This window comes from Enhydra lutris, unplaced genomic scaffold (genome assembly GCF_002288905.1).
Source record: "Enhydra lutris kenyoni isolate GAN:26980312 unplaced genomic scaffold, ASM228890v2 scaffoldscaffold53, whole genome shotgun sequence".
NCBI lineage: Eukaryota > Metazoa > Chordata > Mammalia > Carnivora > Mustelidae > Enhydra > Enhydra lutris.
In genome coordinates this window covers 2,053,394-2,080,691 of record NW_019154137.1, presented here as the reverse complement: position 1 = coordinate 2,080,691, position 27,298 = coordinate 2,053,394, and the positions used below count along the sequence as shown (strand labels likewise).

Genomic DNA, 27,298 nt, shown 5'->3' with positions numbered 1-27,298 from the left:
AAGGAAAGCAAATACCCATGGAGTGGTTAGAGCACAGTGTCTTTGAGGTGTGGGGGACATAAGGTTAGAAGGGAGGCTGAGGGCAGAGGGCAGGTCATGGGAAGAGCTTTAGCTCTCCCTCTGTGAGATGATACATCAAGAGCCAAAAAGGTTTTAAGGAGACAAGTGAAGGACCCCATCTCTGTCTTCGGAGGATGGACTACAGCAAGACAACAAAGCAGAGGGCAGGAAGGCAAGCCTCTAGGCAGAAGAGGACAAAGAAAGAACCAGGAGAAGGGCAGTACGAGTGGAAACAAGGTAAGAGATCAAGAAGCACTTTGGAGGAGCACCTGGGTGGCTCAGTGGGTTAAGCGTCTGCCTTCGGCTCAGGTCATGATCTCAGGGTCCTGGGATTGAGCCCCACATCGGGCTCTCTGCTCAGCAGAGAGCCTGCTCCCTACCCCCACTCTCTCTGCCTGCCTCTCTGCCTACTTGTGATCTCTGTCAAATAAATAAATAAAATCTTTAAAAAAAAAAAAAAAGCACTTTGGAGTCAGCCTCCAAAAACCTGAGTAAACACTTGAATTCTTGCACAGAGTGAGAATAGGGCACTGAAGAGGATTCTAAGTTTCCTAGTATAAATGTTTTGGTGGATGGAGATGCCATTGACCATGACAGAAAAATGCGAAGGTTCTTAACAGTTGATCAATAACCCCCTTCAAGAAAGAGAAGAATAGGTGACTTCGATAGCCCTACCTGAACAACGTCAATGCAGGCGTCCAAGTAGATACAACCTTTAGACTCTTTGGAATTTTTCTCGTCTTTGTAGGAGTTGAGAATGTATGAACCGTCAGGAAGCTGAGTCAAGTAAAAATACCGTCTCTTGAATACCTACGGGGAAAGATCGGCAATGATACATTTGTCTGAACATTTAAACAACTTCTTTGCACAAAAAAACCTTCAAGGGCTTGCTCCAACCATTATATCTGGACAACCTCCGCACACCTCTGAGAGGTCATTAGGAATTACAATTAGCTTCACTTTCTTTAAGACGAAAAATTTGAAGTCAAGTGATTTCCCCTCAGTTAATCTACAGAAGACGACATTTTTAACACTTTAAAGTTGAAAAAGCATTTCTGTATCTGAACCACGGTCCGTTTCATGACAGCGTCCTTTTCCCATTTAACTGCAAAACCATGACTGGATTCTCAGCATTTCATTCATGTCACCATGACTCCAAGTATAAATAGAGAAATGTTTTAAACGTTTGAAAAAAAAGGAAAACTATAAAGCTAAAAATAAAATTAAAATATTATATATATATATATATATGTATATATATATATATATATATACACACTCATACCCCCAACATATATACTCACCTCACCTATCTTGTCCCACAGCCGCACTTCTGGAACTCCAGCTAATAACGCACTCCCAGGGAAACACTGAGAGTCACTGGTTGCCTCCCCGTTGCCACTGAGTACCCCAAATGCTGAGATTTGAGTCAATAAGCCCACCAGGCTTGTGCATCCATTTGAAATCAGGCATTCACAACAGTTAAGGAGGAGCCTGTGGCTACAGCTCACAGCAAAACCCACAGGAAGGGGGAAAAGGAGGAAGGCAGTTGGATTCATTCATGCTAGCCCTCTAAGCGTCTCCTAGAAAGTCTCAGATTGATCAAAGACACTAAAAGGGGGATCTGGAGCTCTCTGATGAGCCTATGCTTCTCTTAATAAGCCACAGACTGGGGGGGCCCCTGGGTGTCTCAGTCGGTTAAGTGTCTGCCTTTGGCTCAGGTCATGATCCTGGAATCGAGCCCCGTGTCGGGCTCCCCGCTCAGCGAGGAGTCTGCTTCTCCCTCTGCCTCTCCCTCCCTGCCCCTGCTCATGCTCTCTCTCTCTCTCAAATAAATAAATAAAATCTTGAAGAAAAAAAAAAAAAACAAGCCACAGACTGCATACTGTGTCAAGCATCTGTTATAGTAAAATTCCCCCAGATAATGGATCTAAAATCGTTTCAGGGTGGGAATGGAAAGGGACCAGGACACAGGCTCTGGGTGATGACTGAGCAAGCACTTTCCTACACATCTTGTCTTACAGAAGTTGGCTTTAAGATTGAAGCTTGCCACTTTCAATCACCCATCTGAGTATCCAGTATGATCTCGGACTATTTTAAGAACTTCATTTAGGGAAAGAATACTATTCGGCAACTTCATTCTTGAAAATGACTTAATTTCTGGCAAAGAAGCTGAAATATCGGCAATCTATTTTTCCCATAGCATGAATAAGCAAAATGTATCACACGTTAAGCATTTCTTTTTAGGAAAACCGGGAAAGAGAAAAAACACGCTTGTAGGTATTTTTGACTTGTTGAAATATCACCGATTTTGGAATGAAAGACAAAAATATACCAGCGGGAGGAACACCCCAACAGGTTAGACCGGTAAATGCTACAGCTCCCGTTTCAGGGAGTGGTCGCATGGGTTTGTACGGTACCAACAGAAAGGAGTCCAAACAGAAAAGATTGCTTTGTTTTGTAATGTCAACCGAGTCAATACTACTACACAGGTACAGAAAATGCGTGTGGTCCCACAAGATGAGAATACATACTCCTCGTTATTGATTTACCCACATTTAAGTTTCCCGGAGTTGTAACTAAAGAAATCTAGATTCATGTACAAGGAAAGTGTTAATCATAGTGGTGACTGTGCGCGCGCGCGCGCACACACACACACACACACACACACATACATACACACAGTTGACTCTTGGACAGCATGGGTTTGAAGTGCTCAGGTCCACTTACACGTGGATTTTTAAAAAAATACATTTGGGTGCCTAGGTGGCTCAGTGGGTTGATGTCTCTGCCTTTGGCTCAGGTCGTGATCCTGGGGTCCTGGGATAGAGCCCCGTATCGGGCTCTCTGCTCAGCAGGGAGCCTGCTTCCCTTCCTCTCTCTCTGCCTGCCTCTCTGCCTGCTTGGGATCTCTGTCTGTTAAATAAATAAATAAAATCTTTAAAAAATACATTTTACAGTACTGTAACCATATTTTCTCTTTCTTACTTATGACTTTTTAAAAGATTTTGTTTATTTGAGAGAGAGAGAGAGAGCATGGGCAGGGCGGGGAAGGGTGAGGGGAGCAGAGGGAGAGGGAGAATCAGACTCCCTGCAGAGCAATGAGCCCAAGGATGGGCTCGACCCCAGTACCCTGAGATCATGACCTGAGCCGAAGGTAGATGCCTAATGGACTGAGCCACCCAGGTGCCCCTCCTTATGACTTTCTTAATAACATTTTCTTTTCTGTGGCTTATCTTATTGCAAGAATCATAGTACATCACATATACAACATACAAAATATGTGTTAATCAGCTGTTTTAATGTTATCCATAAGACTTTCAGTCAACAGGTTATTAGCAGTTAAGTTTGGGGGGAAGTCAGAACTTATATACGGATTTTCAGCTGCACAGGGAGTCAGTGCCCCTAAACCCCCATATTGTTCAAAGATCAACCGTATACATTTGCTTGTTTTTGTGACAGTGGTTCACGTGTTATTTAAATGATGAGACCAGATGGCCTAAAATTACATACTGTGTGCAAACACACAAAACTCCCCCTTTTGAAAGTTATTATAGTAATTGTGTAGGGCAAAAATTCAGATACATTTTCCAGGCAAAAATTACGACCAATTTGAATCTGATCTGTGACCAAATCTAAAATTCAAGCCGGAGCCACTTGCAGAGCCCAGAGCCAGCAACAAAGAGAGTGGCAGAAGAACGCGGAACACGGAGCAAAACATTTGTGACGCAGAGCCCAATTTGAGTCTGTGAAATTTTTTTCCTGTACAGCTGCCTCACCAAGCAAAGATGTTCCGTGACAGCCGCCACTTCCAATATTAGCAAAGAACATCATTACAATAGAGAGGGAAAGGGATCTGAAATTACAGTAAATCGCTTCCTGTAACATTGCAATTATGTCAAAATGGGACACTGAGGTGGGTCGCTCATGAATCTGGGGGAGAAAGCAGATGCTGAAAGTCACACGATCTGGATTCCTGTCCAGCACTCCCGCCCACCAGCAGGGAAGCTGTCTTCAAGACCCTGCTTCTCCGTTTCCTCATTGGTAAAATGGGATTGGGCCAGACGATCTGTGAGATCATTTTTTTCATGATCTACAAAGAATTGTACTGAAATTGAACAGATAACATGACAGCCTTCCCAGGCTAAGGGGCACCCTCCCCAAACAACTTCTTACAGGCTTGAAAGACCATTTGTTCAGGTAAAGACTTTTAAATCATTTCCACAGAAACCAGACTCAGCCCCCATAAAAGAACTGTAAGTTCGCTTCTCAGTCTAATGGTCTAGGATATTCGTTGGGTTCCATCTTCTGGGAAGCTACAAATAATGACTACATAGAACTGTGGTGATTACTCCGTATCATACCTCTCATCTCGAAGGCCTCGAGTCCTTCGTAATCAACAGCTTATTCTTCTAATGTCACCGGAGATAAGTATCATTAAGTATCATTTTACTTAACAGCAAACCAAGAGACCAAGAGCTCACTCAAGTTCACACAGGAAAGTCAAGGATAGAACTAGAATCAGAATCTGATGAGGAAGAAAAAGAGAATCTTGCCCAAACGTTCCAATGGCTTCCCACCTAAAACCACAAAGCCTCACCATAGCCTAAGACGGTGTACCTGTGTGGCCTCAGTTTACCTCTTGGACTTTCTTTCTTCTTTTAAGATTTTATTTATTTATTTATTTGAGAGTGAGAGAGAGAGCACAAGCAGGGGGAGCAGCAAGCAGAAGGAAAGGGAGAAGCAGACTCCATGCTGAGCAGGGAGCCCAATATGGGGCTCGATCCCAGGACCTTGGGATCATGACCTGAGCCAAAGGCTGATGCTTACCCGACTGAGCCACCCAGGTGCCTCTCTTGGACTTAATTTCTTATCATCCTAGTGCAGCTACCCTGGCTTACCAGCTGCTCTGCAAACACCCAAAGAAAGTGGCTACGGGAAACTTTCTATTTCCTTGGCCTGGAATCCTCTTCCTCCACGTATGGACAATGGTTCACTCTCTTAGTGCTCTCAGATCTTTGTGGAAATCTCACCTCTTCTGAGAGGGCTTCTGTGACCACCCTGCCCTCCATCACGGCACACTATTGTATCTTTTTCATATGGCGCTCACTATCCAAATATAACTCGGTCATCTGTTTATTTGCTGTCTGTCTCTTTTAAGACTGTCAAGGTCCTTGTCTCACCCACTACCATATCCCCAGTCCCTACAACAGCGCCTGGACTCAGGAAAATTTGGCAAGATAAATGATGCCTGGATGAATAATTCATTCTCCAGTTCAAATTCCCCAGTGGTCCCAACCAATGGAATGGGATTTCTCTGTAATGTCCATATTCCTCCTCCTCCTCCTCCCCTTTATTATTTTTCCTAGATGGCGGACACAGCTGAAAATTCCCCCACCTGACTCGATGAGAAGCATGGACCCTGATGAGTGGCCTACTCAGACCACCCAGAAGAATAAAACTGAGAGGGAGCCAAAGGAGGTCATTCTCAGGGATCAGGTCCTGCCAAGTCTCCTTAAAACCCAGAGCTGCCTGGATGACAACCTTTTAAATATTGACCACATGACCCCTTCTGGAGCAAGAACAAAGGCTTTCTGTCACTCAGCTGAATCAAAGATGGAAGGCAGGCAAGTTTGAGCACCAAGTAGCCACAAATTAGGAGAGCCTTTTATCATCTGAAGAACAAATCTCAAGAGGGTTCACTTACGTGTGTTACTGAGAGGGTAAGTATTCACTGCTAAGTTACACGAACCGGGGGACCTGGGAAAGAACGCTTTTCGGGATTTAACAGAAGTAGGCAGGCAAAGTAGGTGGGCTGGGGGCAAGGAAGGATCGGGCAGGAGAAACTTACTTGACTCACGTCTCAGAGCAGAAAATAAGAGGCAGCAAGGAAAAGGAGAAAGCAGGAGAGCAAGAGAAGTTCTGGGTCTCAGAGCTGTTCCAAGCAAAGATGAAAGAAATAATAAAGAAGAAAACCCCGGGACTTATCAAAAAAGCAAGTAGCAGTTAATTATACCAGAATGTCAAGAACGTCATCCCACTGAAGAACCCCTACCAGTGCGTTGGCAACCTAATCTATCACTCATCTCTCCTCACCGTATCGTTTTACAGTCTTACCAAGTTTTAATAAATCACACAGGTTTACTTTCTGGGAAACTGGTTAAAAAGCAAATAGCTTTTTTTATCTTTTCTTTTTTCTTTTTTTTTTTTTTTGAGCGAGAGCATGGCGGGGGCGCGGGGGACAGGGAGAGAACCCTATGCAGGCTCCACACCCAGCATGGAGCCCGATGTGGGGAGCCCAATGCAGGGCTCAACCTCATGACCATGAGATCATGACCTGAGCAGAAACCCAGAGTTGGATACTTCACCGACTGAGCCACCTGGCTGTCCCTCAAAGAGCTCTTCTTAAATAACTCCACCATATGTGGGCACTGGAGATTTTTAAATTATTTAGTTTGGAGCAAATTCTAGAAGGAAAGGTCTACAATCCGCCTTTCTCATTATGACAGATGATCTTATCAGCTAGCTTTATCTCAGCACATCATGGTTCTGCTCAAATTTTCAGTGACCCTCCCTCACCCACATGGCAGGGCTCACATGACCAATCCCACCTTCGAGGCGCTCCCACAATCCTACAAATAATGTAATACAAATGGCTGACATCCGTGGAGTGGTTACTAATACCATCCAGTCTCTGGCTTTCCTCACACCATACCATTTAATCCTCATAATGACCTTGTATGGTGATTACTATTATCATCTCCGTGTTATAGAGGAGAAACTGAGGTGCAGGGAGATAAGGATGGACCAAACAAAATTTATTCTCCCAACTTCACCTAACACACTTCCCGCCCCGTACATACCTGCTTCCAACACTCACCTCCTGATTTTCTCCCATGGAGGCCCTACCTCCTTCAAGAAGCATTCTCTGACCTCAGATCACAGTGACCTGGACTCATTACAGCACTTGGTCTCCAAACCACCTTTAAACAGTATACTAGATTTTTAAGTAAACTGTACACCCAACGTAGGGTTCGAACTCACGGCCACACAATCAAGAGTCACATGCTCTACTGACTCAGCCAGCCAGGTGCCCTTAAACCATCTTCATTTTGTGTCCCATGTCCCCAAAGAGGTTTTAAGTTCTGCATGGGAAACTTCTCCCTACCCTTTGCAATACTAACACCTTGAGTTAATAAGATATTTAGTACATATTTGGTGATGAATTCATTGATTCCTCATAGTGTCTGGCACATGGGCATCCTCTAATAAATGGTTTTCAACAGTCACCAATGAATGAGGAAAAACTAAACATAAAAAACAAGTCGGGGGGTCTGGCTGGCTCGGTTGGTGAAGCGCCCAACTCTTGATCTCAGCTCAGGTCTTGATCTCAGGGTCATGAGTTCAAGCCCTGTGTTGGGCTACACGCTGGGCATGGGGTCCACTTAAAAAAAAATAAATAAACAGATAAAAAATAAAAACAAATTCATGAGAAATCCCTTACCCATAAAATGACTATAATCTGTTTGTTAGCTGGGAGAGACAGTCTGGTAGACTTGAGAACACGATGCACTAACCTAAGAACAACATTTAAAAAATTTTCTCTTCCTTTTGTTCCAATAAACATAATGACCTTAGCCTTCCCAGCAATTATTTTAATATCGCATGTGCCTTCCTAGGTAAAATTCCTTGATTTGTTGTTCTCCCAACACAGAAGGGAAAAAACCCTCCTGTAACAGTCAAAAGAATAAGTGAGGACTATTTGACTCTGGATATATATAACGAGTGGGAGGGGGCAGGCGAAGCGAGTCATACATCAAGCAGTTGAACTTACAACCCCGATAACATAGCAAGACACTTCAACATTTAATTGCTGGGAATGGGGAGGAGGAAGCTAGAGGAATGTGCCCCAATGGAGCCAAGAAGAGGCATAAAGGTGGGTGTCCCAGGGATTGGCCAAGAATCTGCAACAGACTTTTTATTTTTTTTAAATGAAAAACCACCCTCAACATCAGACTCTTCCTTATTCCATAGATCATTATATCCCTAGGATGTAACTAGCTCTAAGCACCAGGGGAAGGTCAAATCCAATATCTTAGCTATGTCATTTGCATTCAATTTCTTCACCAAGGTGAAAAAGAGTCAAAGAAAAAAGCAGAGCTTCCCAGCAGCTACTTGAGAGATAATGTAAATGGACAGGTTTCTGTCAAGATTGGTGTTTCGGTCTAAGGAATCATTTATTCTCTAGGAGATCTTAAACTTGCTCTCTAAAACTTTCCCAGGAATTGCAGACCGGCAAAGGGATGGGTTCTGATTAACTAGAAAGGTACAAATGGGGGAAATTAATCACCTATGACAAGGCTTGCCCTGTTCTAACACGAACACCGAGAACAAAGCAAATCATAAGCTCAGGGTATGACAGTCACTGCGGACAGACGATAGGACAAGAGCTGCACGACGCCAGCATCTCCTCGGCAAGAGGAAGTGTCCAGCCACTGAAAAGCGTGACTTGGGCCTTAATGCACATCATCGCCAGCTCTCCCGGAGCCTGGGTTCCTCACGACCAATTTCCCAGCCAACCACGGAGAGGCTCGGCCAGCACCTCTGCGGAAATCGTGACGATGGCAGAAAATGATGCAGGCTTTTCTCTTAAACACTGACTGGGAGTTGGTGGAAAGGCGTGTATGGGCAAAAGTGTGAATTTTTATTCCACAAACATGGGCTCTTGTCATCTTCCCATATGAAGAAATCAACTTATCCCCTTCGCCCTAAAGCCCATCACTATCAAGTTGAATGTTCCTGCAAAACTGTCTCGCAGCTAGCAAGGGAGGATTTGCTTTCTAAAGCAGCCTATACATGAATTACTGTGGCTACATTATTTATGTCACATTACAGATCACGTGCTTGCTTTCTCCAAAGACTTGATAAAGTAAGAGTCTTCTGATTCCCTTTTAGCTATTGGCCTTGGCTCAGTGTTTTCTAACCCTCTTTCCTTCGCTTTTTTTTTTTCTTTCCACCTTCTCTGACAACTCCATTTCTCCCTTCCATGACATTTAGACTCCCTTATTTCTGACAGTCAAAGAATCCAGGAAAGGGACTTGGCCTTGTTTACAAAGACAGTTAAGGGGCGCCTGGGTGGCTCAGTTAGGTAAGTGTCTGCCTTCAGCTCAGGTCATGATCCTGGAGTCCCGGGATCGAGCCCCACACTGTCGTTGGGCTCCCTGCTCAGTGGGGAGTCTGCTTCACCCTCTTCCTCTGTCCCCTCTCCCTACTCCTTCTCTGTAGCGCTCTCTCATTCTCTCTCCAATAAATAAATAAAATCTTGAAAAAAAAAAAAGAGAGAGTTGAGTTGCTGTCCATCATTTCAAAATTTTCCAAAGGACCGATTCTATATTTTTTCCTTTAAATCCAGAAGTTTTTTTAAATGAATAAAGACCCCGAAAGTGACACCTCACTCTAAGAAGGTTCCAGTTACCCTACCTTAATCCCTGTCAACCCCAAGGGGATCCACAGGCCCATGTCAAGCCACAGCACACTGAAGAGTCACAGATGAAACAGAAGGGAAGGCACATGGCTCCCGCAGGCTGTTATGTGCTACTGAATCATGAGAAATACCGAGATCCTTCTGTTGTAGCTTCCTGGTTAGTCTACTGCGAGCTTGAGGGCCTATCAAAGCTTGAATTTTTCTGACAGCAAAGGTTCTTGGTTCTCCACTTGGCCAGCTCTAGGCCTGTGGTGCTCACTGCTCAAGCTACCTACGCTTCTCACCAGCGTGGGCTGGACATCCTAGCAGGCAGGGGACCCTAGACATACCAAGGGGATAATTACCCCCAGTATCAGGAAAATGACTAAGATAATGACAGCATGCCCGACTCACCTTCCCGTTCATTTACGAGACTCATTAATATTCTTCACATCAAAGGCTACCATCACAGAAACAAATATAGAAGGGATTTTCCTCTCAGAACATCTCATGAACCATCAGCCCTCTGCTTCAGTTCATCTGTTTCTGCCCTTGCCGACTCTCCAAGGGCAGGGTCAGCTGCTCCCCCCACCGTTAGATTTAGACTCTCTCCTGTGTCCGGGCCAGTCCAGGCCTGCCGCAGGAAGAACATGTCTGATTCCCCAACCTGAGGGGGCAAGCTCAAAGCCCCCAGGGCGCCCCAGTTCAGAGGCCTGGACTTCCACCTTGGCCCTCACTCCAAGTTCTCGAGGCTGGCCAAACAAAATGCACATCCAACACCCACCCCCACCCCACCCCCATCCCGCCATGGCCCTTCTCCCTACAGTCACAGGCCCTCTGTTTACATAGAGATGGCACTGTAAACTCGGCGAGTTTCAACCAACTTCCACGAGGCTGAACTCAATAATAGTTAAAACACAAATTCTTAGGGAGACAAAGACAGAGACTCTTAATCTCACAAAACAAACTGAGGATTGCCGGGGGGAGGGGGGTAGGGAAAGGGTGGTTGGGTTATGGACATTGGGGAGGGTATGTGCTATGGTGAGTGCTGTGAAGTGTGTAAACCTGGCAATTCAGAGATCTGTACCCCTGGGGCTAATAATACATTATATGTTAATAAAAAATTAAAAATTAAAAAACACAATTCTTAGAGGGAAACAAAAACCTCTTGGCAAAACCCCTCAGACACCTTTCACTGAGTCTGCCTGAACCTTCTTCCTCTCATGTCCATCCCAGCTGTGATTAACCCTGAAACAGAATATTACCACTCTGGCTTAGGACGTGAAACAGGAAGAATAGGGGACGTATATCCAGCTCCCAGAAATCCAAAATGGAGAAGATCTGGGATAAATGAAATCCATGGCCAGGCACAATTCCCAAATCTCGTTATGGCCTTTTTCACATTATTCCTCCTCGTTTTGTTTTTCTAAGAGCTGTGTGGCACACAGGATCACTTTGATTTATCCTTCTTTTCCTTTCTTTGCCTACTGTTTGGTAGAAGTTTTAAAAAGAAAAGAAAGTAAGTGGTTTTATGCTATTTGAACTGTATCTCACTTTAAAAAAAAAAAAAAAAAAGGAAGAAGTGGCCAAAACATGAACAGCTGGGGACGAAAGGAGGCAACAACGCAAAGAGCCTAGCTCACAGCGGAAGAACGACAATAAGCTGGAGGCTGGCGGCAGCTGTCCCCTTCAGCTGGGCCATGTGGTCACCAAGTTGCCTCAGACCCCACCACCCGCTTCATGAATTTATGGCTCCTGCCTGGCCCCCATGAGTGGTGCTGTTTGCAACCTCCGGGATAGACAACATATCAGCTAAATAATCAATCTTTCACTACTTGACTGAATTTGTTTTCTATTGTCATTGGAACAAATTGCCACAAATTCAGTGGCTTAAAACAAAATGTATTCTCTGCCGGTTCTACAGAGCAGAAGTCTGAGGTGGGTCTCTCTGGGTGAAAATCCAGGTTATAGCAGAGCTGTGTCCCTTCCTAGAATCTCTAGGGGAGAAACCATTTCCTTGCCTTTTCCAGCTTCCGGAGGCTGCCAGTATTTCCTGGCCAGTGGCTCCTTCTGCCATCTTCAAAGCCAGCAACAAAGCATCTCTCTCTGACCCCGCTTCTGTCCTCCCACCTCCTTCCCTGACTCTCCTCTTCTGCCTCCTCCTTCCACTGACAGGGACCCTTGTGATTACACTGAGCCCACCTGGAAAACCCAGGCTCCGCTCCCAGTGTGCTGATTAGCCACCTGAACTCCCCTTGGCCATGTAAGGGAACATTTACAGATGTTGGACATTAGGACATGGCCATCTTTGGGGGGGACAATTATTCTGCCCACCGCATCAACCAATCTGTGTTTCACAAACTATGGAGGAAAATGGAAAGCATGTACTTTTTACAGGCAACTGTGTTTTGACTTATGATAAATGGGCTCCTAAAAAGTTGTATGCAAAGCAAATTCTCTTTTAAAGGCATTAGAGGAATTCACTATTGAAAAGAATCCCATGGTGAATTGTTTTCTGAAGGTATTAATTCCCCAATGTCTTGTTCTATGAGTCCAGATTTCCATACATTATATTCATGTTGGGCTACAGTAAGTATGGAGAAAACATTTTAATATTTTGAGTAATGTGAGAGTGGAGTCAAAACCCATAGAACCGGGGTGCCTGGGTGGCACAGTCGTTAAGCACCTGCCTTCAGCTCAGGTCATGATCCCAGAGTCCTGAGATCTAGCCCCACATCAGGCTCCTGCCCAGCAGGAAGCCTGCTTCTCCCTCTCCCACTCCCCCTGCTTGTCTTCCCTCTCTTGCTATCTCTCTCTCTGTCAAATAAATAAATAAATAAAATCTTTAAAAAAAAACCCATAGAACCATTTTCTGGCAATCTGCACTGAATTATACACTTTCACACAAGCATTTCTGAACCTGAGAATTTTTTTCCCTAATATTTTATGTATTTATTTATCCGAGAGAGAGAATGAACACAAGCAGGGGGTGGGGGAAGGGCAAAGGGAGACGCAGACTCTCCACTGAGCATAGAGCCCTACAGGGGACTCAATCCCCAGACTGTGGGATCTTGACCAGAGGCAAAGGCAGACATTTAACCAACTAAGCCACCCAGGCGCCCTGCTGAACCTGGTAATTCTGATTGGACATATATTATAATAAAGCCTCGAGTCTCACTCACTCAGCTAGCTGGCCTTGACTGTGTGCCAGGAAGAGCAGAGGCTCGGGCATCAGCCTGGCTAGGTTCAGATCCCATGTCTGAATCTGGGGCGGTGTGACCTTGGGTGAACCATTCATTTCTTTGTGCCTCACTTCCCACGTCTTAAACCAAAAATACAAACAGGACCCCTCTATCCTAGGACTGCCACAAGGACTAAATGAGATACAGACTACAAAACACCCAGTACGGTGCCTGGCACATATGCATGAGGTCCTCAACGAATGGATTCATCACCATCGGCTAAAGCCCATGTTAACGTTAAGTGCAGGAGACACGCAGAAAGCATCCTACAACTTGGATTCATTATTCTCAGGACTTGGAAATGAAAACGAGAACCGGACATAGCCACTCAATGGAAAGCAGTGGGCCAAATATTAAATTAAGATAAAATTGGAGTCTTCTCTTGGTAGACACCCATGGTTTCTGCTCGCAGGCTATGTGAGAGACAGAATGGCCTTCCATACTTAACGGCAGTGTGAATCACCCTCGGCAAACCACATGACCTTGTACTGAGTATTTGCAAGAACAGTTATATTTGGTATAAGACAATACTTTGGCTTTCTGCTCAGAACCTTCCAAGTAGCTCGTTAGTTTCACCTTCAGATTTTAATGGCTCTTCACGGCCTCTGGAACAAAAGTCAGCTTCATGCCCAAGGCATTCGAGATCCCCCCAACTCCCCTGCCCCCAGTTTTACCTTTATCTCCTACAAACCCCATATGCAGATATTTTGGCCAAACTACACAACTCTGTAATTCTCAGACAACACCAAGGTACCACTTTGTCTAGTAGGAAATTTGGTATGTTCCTTATCTCATCTGGAGACCACTGGCATTCAAGGACCCTCATCTTAGACATCCATAGCTTTCCCCTCGTGACCAGCACAGAATACGTGCCTAATCAATATTTGCCAAATTAATGGGCTACCCGATCCTTCTATTCAGTATATCCGTCTCCACATAGGAACCTGTGATGCCCTTTTGTTTCAATGCCATTACCCTCATTCAGCTGACAGTCTCCTTCCTGAATTTTTTTTTCATTTTTAATGGAAGCGTCGTTGAATGACAGCCTCCTTTGTAAACTTCCTGATTCTGAATAATTACATTTCTTTAAAAAGTTGCACTTCTAAATTTATCCTGAGGTTGCAGAGTTTTTAAATTCTATACATCTGTGAGAAAATCATCTCAATAGAGAATTTTTTTTTTTTTTTTTTTTTTTTGCTAGGGCTCACTGTAAAATTTTTTTTTTTTTAAGATTTTTAAAATTTATTTGAGGAAAGAGAGAGAGAGAGTGAGCAGGAGGCGGGGGCAGCGGGGGTGGAGAGGCAGAGGGAGAGGGAGAAGCAGACTCCCCGCTGAGCAGGGAGCCGGACACGGGACTCGATCCCAGGACCCCGGGATCATGACCTGAGCTGAAGGCAGGCACACAACCGACTGAGCCACCCACATGTCCCTGTAAACATTCTTTTAAAGAAACATGTTTTCCACACAGGTTACTCATGACAATATCCTTAAACTGATAATACAATGACTACTTCTTACCTTCATGGTAACCGTGATGGTGCTATTTACATTGGCTTTATGCAACCAGCCTTGTTTTATGACGCCACCCTTCTGAGAACAGAGCGAAGAGGAATCCTGAAATAGGGCAAAAACCGTCAGTGAAACAGCAGGCCCTCTAATCAAACTTTTGGGGGGACACGAATGAGGCCCTTCCCCACTTTCTAATTAAAGCACAACCTCCCCACCCCACAAAGATGCCTGATGAAACTTGAAATTGTTAACTAGATAAAGAAAGGCTCTGTGCCCGCACACAGCAGGTGCTCAATATTTGCTGAATCTCAGGGGCTGTCTTCTGGGAGTCTTCTGCATGAAGTAAACAGTCAAACTGCACCTCAAAATGGCACAGACATCCAGGCCATCTGTCCCAAGAGGGACCTATTACGCAGGGGGTTCTAGATGAATCACCCTGCCGCATTCCCGGTGCAGAGAAAACAAGCCCCACGAGCATCTCCCACGGTGGGAAAACATGTTCATATACAAAGCACAGCCCACTTCACTTGATTTTCCCTAAACTCCACTTGGAAACACAATAATTTTTTTTTTAATTTTTAAAAACGCTCGTTAGCTTGAAAGCCGGCCACCAATCACTTGAGAACAATACTGTCCCTCAGCTTTTCTCAAGGAGTTCTGTGCCGGCAGATGCGACCTTGAGGACACCACCGCAGTGGCCCCCACTTTTACCTCATCTTTCTCACAGTCCTCGTCAATCTCAAATACGTGACTGGGAATCTTTTCTGGTCGCAGAGATTTGCTGAAAAACGCAAGAGAATTACCTCAGATACTGAAGAGAACAGACAAAAAAAAAAAAATAAAAGCAAGATGAATAGGCAGACTTCTCTCTTTTACAACCAAGGAAACGCCAAGACGTGAGGAGGATAAATTCTTTTCCCCTTTCCAACTCAGAGTTTCCTCTCTGAGTAAACTTACATTACCTTTTATGTGAGGGCTCCTACGTGTGCGGCCTGTGGCGAAACTACAGCTAAGCCAAATACTACGTCAGCCTAGAACTGCCAGAGAATGTGGGCCGGAGTTGTTAGTGATGGCAGAAGCTTATCTTTCCCCAGAAGAAAAAGCAACACAGTGTAATTCTGGCTCTTCCATCCATTTGCTGTATGAACTTGGACTGGTCATCCATCTTGGGATTCAATTTTAAAGTTCGTCTTTAGGCCTGTTTTCTTTTCGAGGGAATTGTTTTTGAAAACTACAAGAGGCTACACAACGTCTTATTCTCTAAAACGTTTCCCAGATGATAGATGGCCTATGAGGTTAGTCGTACTACAGATGAAGAAACAGAGAACAGGGAGGCTCAAAGAGATTGAGTGACTGGCCCAAGGTCATCCAGCTAGTAAGTAAGCAGCTGGATGTGGTTGTAGTAAGTGAGAGTAAGTGGTTGTTGAACCTCAACAAATAAGACTGGAATTGGCTCCTGAGCCAGTGTGCTCTCAGCAGTCGGTCAACTCAACTGAAAGAAATGTGCTTTTGTCAAGGGATGTCTGGGGTTGTCAAACTGAACCAAGTACCTTCTAGTATTTTCTTTGTTTTTTAAGATTTTATTTATTTATCTGGGAGAGAAAGAAAGAGAGAGCACGAGCAGGGGTGGGGGCAGAGGGACAAGCAGACTCCCCATCGAGCAGGGAGCCCGACACAAGGCTCAATCCCAGGACCCCAAGATCATGACCTGAGCTTAAGTCAGATGTGTAATCGCCTGAGCCACCCAGGTGCCCCAATTCTAGCATTTTCCTGGACACCACTGGAAAGTGCTCACTACATTATCCAGAATTAAAAGATTTTATGGTCAATATAGCTGCATCAAAGCCAAAAAGCGAACACATACATTTTGGGAAGAATTTCAATGCATAAAGTGAAAACATATTCAATTGGCCAAAATACATTTACCAAACAAGCCGGTCACTTTAAGGCCTTGCTTTATTATAAATTATCTCTGAGAAGCTTCATAAGTGGTTAAGAAAAGGTAAAATGTTGAGTAACTCTCCTCTCAAAGGCTTCCCCTGAATTCTACACTTACCATGGCAACATTCGAAAGTCTCCAGAGAAGTCTTCATACTTGTAGTTTACCACGTGCCAATCTGTGCTATAGGTTTTAATACACTGAAAGAAAATAGGAATTTTTAATTTGAAACATCAAGCAAGCATACATCTATCCAGTCTGTAAAAGTCTGGTAAAGGAAGGTGACAGACTTTGTAAAAATCATTTGGAAAATATTTGTACTGGGATCATCCTTTGGGGATTAACATGGTCTCCCTAAACCAATTGGGAGTAAAAAATCCCAATGCATACATACTTTGGAACACTCTGACTCCAAATTCAAAGAAGATTCAAATCTAAAAGAGAGAAACTAAGAACCCATGCTGTTTGTCCCAGTGATTAAGCTCTCTCCTCTCTACCCCATCATCTAGACTTGTCACAGAGGTCCACTAAGTTAGTCATTTTATTTCCCATTAATGCTAAAGGAAGAACATTTTTCTGACTTTAATAATGTCCCTCTGTGGCCTCTGAGGGTCTTACCTCTTTGACAAACAAACTTTGGGCCCTTTTCTCAGCATCTTCTGGTACAGTGGACTGCACTGTTCTGCGCTGACGACTTATCACCGAGATCTAGAAGACAAAGAACATTCTTGCCGTTAAGAACCAGCCTGGAGAGCATAAGCGTTTTCCTTGAAAGTAGTGTTTGTGAACTCACAGAGATATCCTCCATTGGAAACATAAGCAGGTCTCTGAGGGGGTCGCTGTAAATCTGGGTTTTCCTTTGGGTGATAACATTCTCATAGTCCAAGGGCTCAACAATTTTTGTCTTTTCCTTAATGAGAGACAAAAAAAAAGTTAATATGGTCAGACTCATGAGGCATAAACTCCTGTCCATGTGTGAAAGACAGAAGGGACTACTGACGGCAGTGAGCACTTCGGATGCTTTCACGAGAAAGATCCTTCATAAACAAAAAGCACAGACACCAAACACATATGGACACACATGCAGATCTCTCCGCTAAAGCCCAGGGGGTCCAGAGAGCTAGCCCTGTACCCTACTTTGCCATGTGCCCTGCAAAAATGTAAGGTAAAACAAAGAATGGTCTGTCTGGAAGCCTGTCGGTTGATTTTTAGGGAACTGGCTCTGTTCACTGGGTAACCGAAGAGGACAAAGTAGGGACATTTGTGTGCCTGGTGCAGGCCGGGCCTGGCCGAGCGTGGCTATTGGAGGTGCTCGAGCTTCTGGGCAGGCGTGAAAGGGTGGGGTCCTAGGTGACAAAGTCAGGGGATCCCTGCCAGACTTCCTGGGGACCTGGCCACTGAGAGGAGGGCCCCAGCCTGAGGCTAAGGTTACAAGGAGCAGGGTCGGTGTCGGGAGAAATGCAGGCTATGATTTATTAATAAGAGTAACAAGAGTGAGCATTTACCAAGCCCTTTCTACAAGTGTGCCAGACACTGTGCCAAGCGCTTTCTCTATATTTTCTCATGTAAGCCTCATAACCACCCTAGGAAATGGGCTTGATCTGGGGCGCCTGGCTGGCTCAGACCATGGAGCGAGCATGCGTGAAAGAATGAATAAAAAAAAAGAAACAGGCTTAATCTTTGTCACCATTGGACAGATGAGGAAACTCTGCACTCAACACGACGTAGCTTGTCTGCCTTCCGAGCTATAATTCAAACCCAGGTCTGTGACTACAAAGGCTCTGTTCTTTCTACCTCACGCAGCCTCTCCTCCCCCTCAGAGATACACAAAGATAGGAATAGACAAGACACTGAACTTGGAAGAGGATCCCACCCCCCACCTTCCTATCATTTTTTTCTTTCACTGAACTTAGCACCACGTGATATAACACCTACTTTACCGCTCTGCTCATCTGACGGCGGAGATTTCCTTTTATTTGGTCGCTGTTCTAACTCCAGCCCCGGCAACGGCACTTGGCACACGGTGGGCATCCCACTGTTAATTGTTGGATAAATACTGAGATACTTAGATTCATCGGAGCTACATCCCAATACACTATTCCAAACCAAGGTGGGTGTATATTAATGCTTCCTGATAACAGTGTTTTACTAAATCAAATTAAAATTACTTAAAAATTTTATTAAAAAACAACAGAAAGTAAACCTGAATACAACATACACTGAAACTTAGTATCATAATGGAATCGGAATTGTATTTGCTTACACAGTATTTGAGGCAGTCTCCAGTATGGCATATCCATACAGTCCTTTGAAAACAGGGTTTTTTAAAGTTTTTATTTAAATTCCAGTTAGGCAACATACAGCGTAATATTAGTTTCAGGTGTACAATATGGTGGTTCAACACCCATACAACACCTGGTACTCAACACAAGTGATGTCCCCCTTAGACCCCGTTCCCTATTTTCCCCATCCCCCCACCCCTCTCCCCTCCTTGTGTTCCCTAGAGTTAAGGGTCTGAGTCTTGGCTTGTGTGTCTCTCTTTTTCTCCCCATTGGCTCGATTGTTTTGTTTCTTAAATTCCGCATGTGAGTGAAATCATATGGTATTTGTCTTTCTCTGACTGACTTATTTCACTTAGCATAATACACTCTAGGTCCATCCATATCGTTGCAAATGGCAAGATTTCATTCTTTTTGATGGCCGAGTAATATTCCATTGTGTACATTCATCCCCATCTTCTTTATCCATTCATCTGTCGATGGACCTTGGACTGCTTCCATAATTCAGCTATTGGAGATAATTCTGCCATAAATGAGAAGTTTTTATACATGGTTCACAATTAAGTCACTGCTATATCCCAATGCCATATCCGAAGAGCATTTCAGAGTTTCCTCTCTAAGATTACTTAGATTAAACCACTCTGACCAATAAACATCAGTATTCGACAAATCTAAAAGACCCTAAAAAAGGAAAGGAAGTTCCTCATGAAATTAAAAATGGAACTGCCATATGATCTAGCAATCCCACTTCTGGGTATATAGCCGAAGAAAACAAAATCAGTATCTCAAAGAGGTATCTGCATTCCCATGTTTCTAGCAATATTATTCACAAGAGCCAAAATAGAGAAAAAACTTAAGGGTCTCTCAACAGATGAATGGATAAAGAAAATGTGGTATATACATATATTGAAATACTGGGGGACCTGGGTGGCTCAGTGGGTTAATGTCTCTGCCTTCAGCTCAAGTCATGGTCCCAGGGTCCTAGGTTCGAGCCCCGCGTCGGGCTCTCTGCTCAGCGGGGAGCCTGCTTCCCTTCCTCTCTCTCTGTCTGCCTCTCTGCCTACTTGTGATTTCTGTCTGTCAAATAAATAAAATCTTTAAAAAAAAGAAATATTATTCAGCCATTAGAAAGAACATCCTGCCATTTGCAACAACATGGATGGACCAGAAGGGCATTATAAGTCAAATAAGACAGAGAAAGACAAAAACCTCAGGGTATCATGGATAAAGATCTTTCTCTCTCTCTTGTTCTCTCACACACGTAAACACACACACACCCAGAGGAATATTACTCAGCCATTAAAGAATGAAATCTTGCCACTTGCCACAACACGTATGCATCTAGAGTGTACGATGCTGAGTGAAATAAGTCAGAGAAAGACAAATACCGTATGATTTCACTTCTACGTGCAATCTAAAAAACAAAACAAAAACAAATTCCTAAATACTGAGAACAAACTGGTGGTGGCCAGAGGGGAGGAAGGTAGGGGGATGGGTAAAAGCAGATGAAGGGGATTAAGAGGTACAGACTTCCAGTTATAAAATAAGTCAAAATATAGTATATATAATATATATTTCATATATATTATAAAATATAAAATAAGTCAATTACACCACAGGCAATAGAGTCAATGCTACTATAATAAGTTTGTTTATAACAGATGGTAACTACACTTACCACGGCGAACACTTCATAATGTGTATAAATGTCAAAACACTATGTTGTGCACCTCAAACTAATATGTCGTGTGTCAACTGTACTTCAATTTAAAATAATTTAAACATTTAAGGGGTGCCTGGGTGTCTCAGTGGGTTAAAGCCTCTGCCTTCGGCTCAGGTCATGATCTCAGGGTCCTGGGATCGAGCCCTGCATCCGGCTCTCTGCTCAGCAGCGAGCCTGCTTCCTCCTCTCCCTCTGCCTGCCTCTCTGCCTACTTGTGATCTGTCTGTCAAATAAATAAATAAAATCTTTTTTAAAAATTTAAAAATTTTTTTAAAAACCTTCCATTGGGATAGAGCCAGAAAGGAGGACAAAGACTTGATAATCGTTGAAGCTGAAGATAGGTGATGAGTACCTGGGCTTTCATGTACTCTACACACACACACACACACACACACACACACACACACACACTAATACCGTATGGTATCATTTATACGTGAAATCTAAAAAAAGTAGAGCGGTGCTTGCTGGGGCTGGGAGATGAGGGAAATGGGGAGTGATTGGTCAAAAGGTACAAACTTCAGTTACCAGATGAGTAAGTTCCAGAGAGCTAATGCAGAACATGATGACTACGGTTACTAATTTGGTATTGTGTACTTGAAATTTACTAAGACAGTAGCGCTTAAGCATTCTCATCAAAAAAATAAAGTATGCACGGTGATAAATGTGTTCATTAACTTGACCGTGGTAGTCATTTCACGGTGTATACCTATATTAAATTATCACAGTGTACACTTTAAATATGTACAAGTTTCTTTTTCAACTATACCTCAATAAACCTGGGGGAGAGGGGGAAGATCCTAAGGAAGATATACTTCAAGTCTTAAATTTGAATTTGTAGACCCACAAGATCAAATCCAGCTGACCATCCCCTATCATGTCTATGAATACAAAATGAGTTGAAACAGAAGAAACAATTCCTATTCGGGGAACTCAGAGGTTTCCTGATAGTAAAATTTGAGCCCCTTGTCCTACATCTACCATGTATTCATGGACCCAAGCGCAAGGAAACTGGCTGCCTCTTCCTGCCTAACATTCTGAGTCTCTGATCAATTGCTCAGAGAAATGAGTAAAGCCCATCTAAGAAGGCAAGCCTTAGGCACTGAAAACAATTTCCAGTCTTGCTTTTGGTGCCAACTATCCTCTCAATACAGAGTGCAAAAACAGCCCTCAAATTTCAATGTTTAACCTGTTGAGTTAGCATCTGTTAATCTCTCTCTACAATAATTTCACAAATACCTGCTCCAAGTAACTTTGAAAAAGAAAAGAAAAAAAAAAACATCTACCTTCAGCTTCCTAATGTGGTTGTCAAATTAAGCTGGAAAAAGCCTATGCCCAAATGAATCTCTTGTTTAAACATACAGCAGAATATAAGCCTTCCAAAAAACAAACCCTCAGCTCTCCCTATGTTTTGAAAGCCCTGTATTCATGTTCTAGAAAACAAGGTTTCACTTTTCATTTAAAACTGACTAAACTAATGGTGCCTGGGTGGCTCAGTGGGTTAAGCCTCTGCCTTCAGCTCAGGTCATGGTCTCAGGGTCCTGGGATCGAGGCCCGCATCGGGCTCTCTGCTCAGCAGGAAGCCTGCATCCCCCTCTCTCTTTGCCTGCCTCTCTGCCTACTTGTGATCTCTCTCTCTCTCTCTCCCTCTGTGTGTGTCAAATAAATAAATAAAATCTAAAAAAAAAAAAAAAGACTGACTAGACTAAGCATTCTGCGGGCACCTGGGTGGCTCAGTCAATTAAGCATCTGCCTTTGGCTCAGGTCATGATCCCAGAGTCCTGGGATCGAGCCCCACAATGAGCTCCGAGTCTGCTTCCCCCCTCCCTCCGCCTGCCTCTCCCCCTGCTTGTGTGCGCACTCTCTCTCTCTCTCAAATACATAAATAAAAATCTTGAAAAAAAATAATAAACTAAGCGTTCTGGGTCTTCACTCTTACTTCCTTTGTCAGAGGTAGCTCGATTGTAGAAAAAGTTGAGGTGGCTGTTCTGAGTCCCACAAAACTTACCCTAATGGCAGATCTAGGCCTGTTAAGTCAGGCTTCATCTGCTTCAGAAGAAAAAGAGGAAGGACTGGGACGCCTGTGTGGCTCAGTGGTTTAAGCCGCTGCCTTCAGCTCAGGTCATGATCCCAGCATCCTGGGATCGAGTCCCACATCGGGCTCCTTGCTCAGCAGGGAGCCTGCTTCTCCCTCTGCCTCTGCCTGCCACTCTATCTGCTTGTGCTCACTCTCCCTCTCTCTCTCTCTGACAAATAAATAAATAAAATCTTAAAAAAAAAAAAAAAAAAAAAGAGGAAGGACTAACCCTCCCCCAACCCAGTCGCCTCCAATCCCAGTCCTCACAGGCCTTAAAAGCACAATTCAAACTGGAAGTAGAGGAAAAAGGATATATTAGGAGTCAGCACCCCAACAACCACACCCTAAGTTTCTCTTCCAGTAGAGTTCATTGGTAACTCTCTTGGCATCAGAGACAAGGAAAACCTTTGACACTTAGAATCATCACGATTTCATGGTGGCTCTGCCCTGTGGTCCAGAACATGTCTCTTGTCTAACTTTGCTATTCAACTTTACCACTGGACTACAGGACTCACAAGGTTTCTCTTAATAAAGCTTCCCTCACACACAAAAAGGGTCTCTCTCCCAGGTTCGCAAGTTTTCCCTCCTGCCAATTTGTGCCCCGACTAGCCAAAGAAGGTGCTTTTTCCTCAGTCAAGAACTCTGTGATGGGGCGCCTGGGTGTCTCAGTGGGTTAAGCCTCTGCCTTCAGCTCAGGTCATGATCTCAGGGTCCTGGGATCGAGCCCCACATCGGGCTCTCTGCTCAGCGGAGAGCCTGCTTCCTCCTCTCTCTCTGCCTGCTTCTCTGCCTACTTGTGATCTTTGTCTGTCAAATAAATAAATGAAATCTTAAAAAAAAAAGAACTCTGTGATAACAAACGGTACTTCATAAACATTCAAATAATATAGGAAGGTCCCACTGGGTTACCTCTGTGTGGCTCCACAGCAGCGTTCAGTAAAAGGCAAAAGCTTTTCTACAATCTGGAGAAAAGCAAGCATATGTTTCTGCCTTCTCCTCATAAGTAGTGACAGGAAAACCGTCAACCTAAATTTGGAAACTACTCGGTTTTTACCATAAAGAAAAAAAAAAGGCCCCCAAACGGTCTTTGAATGTTCTTGCTCATGGATTCGGAGGCTCTCTTGAAGTAACTTGCTAGTGATTTATTATTAATTTTTTTATCTTATCATTTCACTTGAAGATCACTTTGCGGCCTTCAGGAAACATTTCCTTTTTTTTTTTCCTAAAGATTTTATTTATTTATTTGACAGAGATCACAAGTAGGCAGAGATGCAGGCAGAGAGAGAGAAGAGGAAGCAGGCTCCCCATGGAGCAGAGAGCCCGATGCGGGGCTCAATTCTAGGACCCTGAGATCATGACCTGAGCCAAAGGCAGAGGCTTTAACCCACTGAGCCACCCAGGCGCCCCAGGAAACACTTTCAATACGAATGCTACCTTGTGTCTTACTATAACCTGCCAAGTAGACAAGGAAAATGCCATCATTTCAACTTTCTAATGAAGAAAGAGGCTCAGAGGCCTGATGAAGTTCAGCAGTCCATCATCTAGTAGGAGAACTGGGATTCGAATCCAAGTAATCCAACTCCTGATTCTCTTTTTAGCAGAGTTTTCCAGACTCAGCTTATTCACATACAATCCTCAAGACTTTGCCGTACCTTCTGCACTCATATGCTTCGTATTTTTCTCCCAATCAAATCTCTTCTTCATTGAAATGTATTTATTGAAACAGTAAGCTATAAATCACTTCCCCATAAAGGAAAATAAATCAGTATTTTTCTAAACCGTTTTTTTTAAAGATTTTATTTATTTATTTAAGAGAGAGAGAGAGAACAGGAGCAGGGCGAGGGGCAGAGGGAGAAGCAGACTCCCTGCTGAGCAGGGAGCCCGATGCGGGGCTCGATTCCAGGACTCTGGGACTCTGGGACGCTTAACCGACTGAGCCACCCAGGCGCCCTAATCAGTAATTTTCCAATCTCTAATAAAATATTTTTTCTGTTTTTTTTTTTAAAGGAAACTCTACCCCCAAAGTGGGGCTCAAACTCACGACCCCAAGATTGAGTCACATTCTCCACCAAATGAGCCACCATTTATTGGTGCCCCACCAAGAAAATAAAATTTAAAATATCAATCTTTGTACTATGGTGTGGGACACAGGACACTCTTCCAGGCTTACTTAGGACCAAATCTAAATAGACTTGTAAACCCTAAAACTGTAAAGAAATGAAGAGTGAAGAAATGAAGGGGAAAAAGAGATGACATTTTGATTTCTAACAGAGAGAGAAAGGACAGACTGAAAAAGGAAATTCATCAGTACAGATCCAATTAGGGTCTACTTCTTGGTCCAAAGAGAAGAAACAACAGATCCTAACTGGGAATCACTGGCAGCATCAAATATTAAGATTTTATGATTTTGTGGTGTTTTCTCCACATCTGCTATCCAAGAGGACTGATCTTTCATCATCCTAGCTGTATATATATTTTTATAAAACCATGCTTGTATGGGGTGCCTGGGTGGCTCAGCGGGTTAAAGCCTCTGCCTTCGGCTCAGGTCATGATCTCAGGGTCCTAGAATTGAGCCCCGCATCGGGCTCTCTGCTCCATGGGGAGCCTGGTTCCTCCTCTCTCTCTCTGCCTGCCTCTCTGCTTACTTGTGATCTCTCTCTGTCAAATAAATAAATAAATAAAATCTTTAAAAAAAAAAAACCACGCTTGTAATTCTAAAATATGTAAATATGTATGCATATGTATATATTCAACCACCCAACCACTGGTGTATTTTTTTTTTGTAATTGAAGTGTAATTAACATACAATGTTCTATTAGTTTCAGGTGTACAACATAGTGATTCAACAATGCTATACATGACGCAGAGTAGTCCCCATCTGTCACCGCATAATGTTACTACAATATTACGGATGATATTCCCTATTCTGTACCTTTGATCGCCAAGACTTATTTATTCCATAACTGGGAGTATGTACTCTTAATCCCCTTTGCTATTTCACCCACCTCTCCCTACCTCCCCTCTGGCAACCACCAGTCTGTCCTCTGTAAATACAACCACTCGTGTATTCAAAAGCTCACATTACTAGCAAGCCTATTTATATTATCATTAGAAATTTAACCACATAATTTCAACTGTATTTAAAAAGCAATCATGATCCCATGATATTTCTCTGCAATGATGAGGAATCAGCCTGGGTGCTTTCTGCTTAGATATGACATCAAAGGTCATTAGTTTACTGGTAAATCTTTTACTTTAGAAACTAGTTCTCCTGAAGAATTCTAAGAATGTCTCTTCTGCAAGTCTAAAAGTGAACACTGGCTTCACAGAATCCCTCCTATAGCACAGTGGGAGGGAGACCAGAAAGCCGGGGGCAAGCTTCACCGTGGAGCCCAGCGCTCCTTCAAAAACCTCTACCACCACGACCGCCCGCCTCTCCAAGGTAAGTTTCAGTGCAAGAGGGAGCATGGCAACAAGTGGCTTAGGAAACAGAATGACAGCCCAAAAGTCAGAAGCCCATTTCCACAGCATTGTGTTCGGACTACTGCTGCAATGGCATTGGACCATATTCTTTTTGAAAATAACAATCTTCGGAAAGAAGTAACATCCTCAAAGGGGGGAGGCTACTCAATGAATCTCTCCTTCCCAGCGTTCCTCCCAGCTCCAGAACCCCTCTCCCAGACCGCCAGCTCCCCTTCGGTTACAGACACGTGGAGCCGAGGGCAGAGGGCTTGCTCCACAGTTATCTTACAATCCCACTTGACACTCAAAATGGCCACCGGGGACGAGCCACTTCCGGCAACGCAGGAAACCGAGTCAGTGTGTGCTCTGTGGCACACTTCTCGAGTCCCTGCTGAGGTCCAGGCCCCGTGCCAGCACCTGGTGATGCAGAAATGAAAGAGAACCAGCCCCTGCCTTTGACAAGTTCACGGTTTAATGGGGGAGGGAGGTAAAACCCAAAACATTCAAGCTGATCCCAGACGCTATTGTAACTTCAACCCCACCCTGGCTTCTGTGCCCCCCTCACACCCTCTGACAGCCACATCTTCCAACAAAGGGACCGCGCAAGTGTTTTTGCACACTCTCGGGCATAAGCCTGTACATTCACATTCGTGTCAATCAGAAAAATCTCCCTAGGTGGGTACATGCGGTCTCTGACCATTTCATCTTGTCTTCTGCTTTTGTTGATAAAACTCTGGAACAGCAGAGAGTAGGTGACTGTCAACAGTGGCCCTACGAGGATGAAGAGAAGTGACAGGTGAGCCACCACGGGCAGACTAGGGATTTCGAGAGGGCCCCACAAGGCACAGAACAAAGGAACCCTATCTGTAAGAAACATGCTCATAAGGCTTGAATAAACAGTATTTGACTTTTTTATGACCTTGTCTTCTCTAAATCCCTTGATTACCTTTCACCAGTTCTTTTCTTCCCCTCTTTCCCCAAAGGAACTCCCAAGTACCAAAGAAGCTTTGAATTAATAGAATCTGACAACTATGCTGGGGGAGGGATGGCCATCTTTCCAGTTAGCACAACCCAACTTGGCAAAACAGACACGAACATATTTTCATAAAGATTGTTTCTCAGGGCCAATCTTGGCGCAAAAAACCCACATACAAATTGCCTTCAAGACACCAACCTTTCTTAAAGCCAACAACTAAGGGGAAAATGTTACTTTTCATGAGCCCATCGCGTCATGCTTATTCCTAATCCACACCTTGGCTCATGGGATTCCAACCTCCAACCTCTCTTGCCTACAGCCCTGACGGTCTTTACCTACCACTGGTGGCATTTACTCACAGATACCATGGAACTGCTTTGTGGGTGCTTTGCATAGGTTTCTCCTCAGCGAGATCATAAACTCCTAGAAGGGGAAACTGTGCCTTATAATTTCTCTACCACTTAGACTAAACACGACCATATGCCAAGTTCAACCTTTTTTTTTTTTTTTAAAGATTTTATTTATTTATTTGACAGACAGAGATCACAAGTAGACAGAGAGGCAGGCG

General features: G+C 43.9%; 1 protein-coding gene across 2 annotated transcripts in view; it reads right to left on the bottom strand.

The window, feature by feature from the left end:
- Nucleotides 1-27,298, bottom strand: part of LOC111157246 (dedicator of cytokinesis 11) — a 189,506-nt gene that overhangs the window by 123,507 nt on the left and 38,701 nt on the right. For both annotated transcript variants that reach the window (XM_022518519.1, XM_022518520.1), the window contains exons 2-7: nt 17,007-17,123; nt 16,832-16,921; nt 16,331-16,413; nt 14,986-15,055; nt 14,284-14,379; nt 736-870 (exon numbers count right to left, since the gene is read on the bottom strand). In XM_022518519.1, coding sequence (XP_022374227.1) covers nt 736-870; nt 14,284-14,379; nt 14,986-15,055; nt 16,331-16,413; nt 16,832-16,921; nt 17,007-17,123 — 591 coding nt within the window. The remainder of the gene's footprint in view (nt 1-735; nt 871-14,283; nt 14,380-14,985; nt 15,056-16,330; nt 16,414-16,831; nt 16,922-17,006; nt 17,124-27,298) is intronic.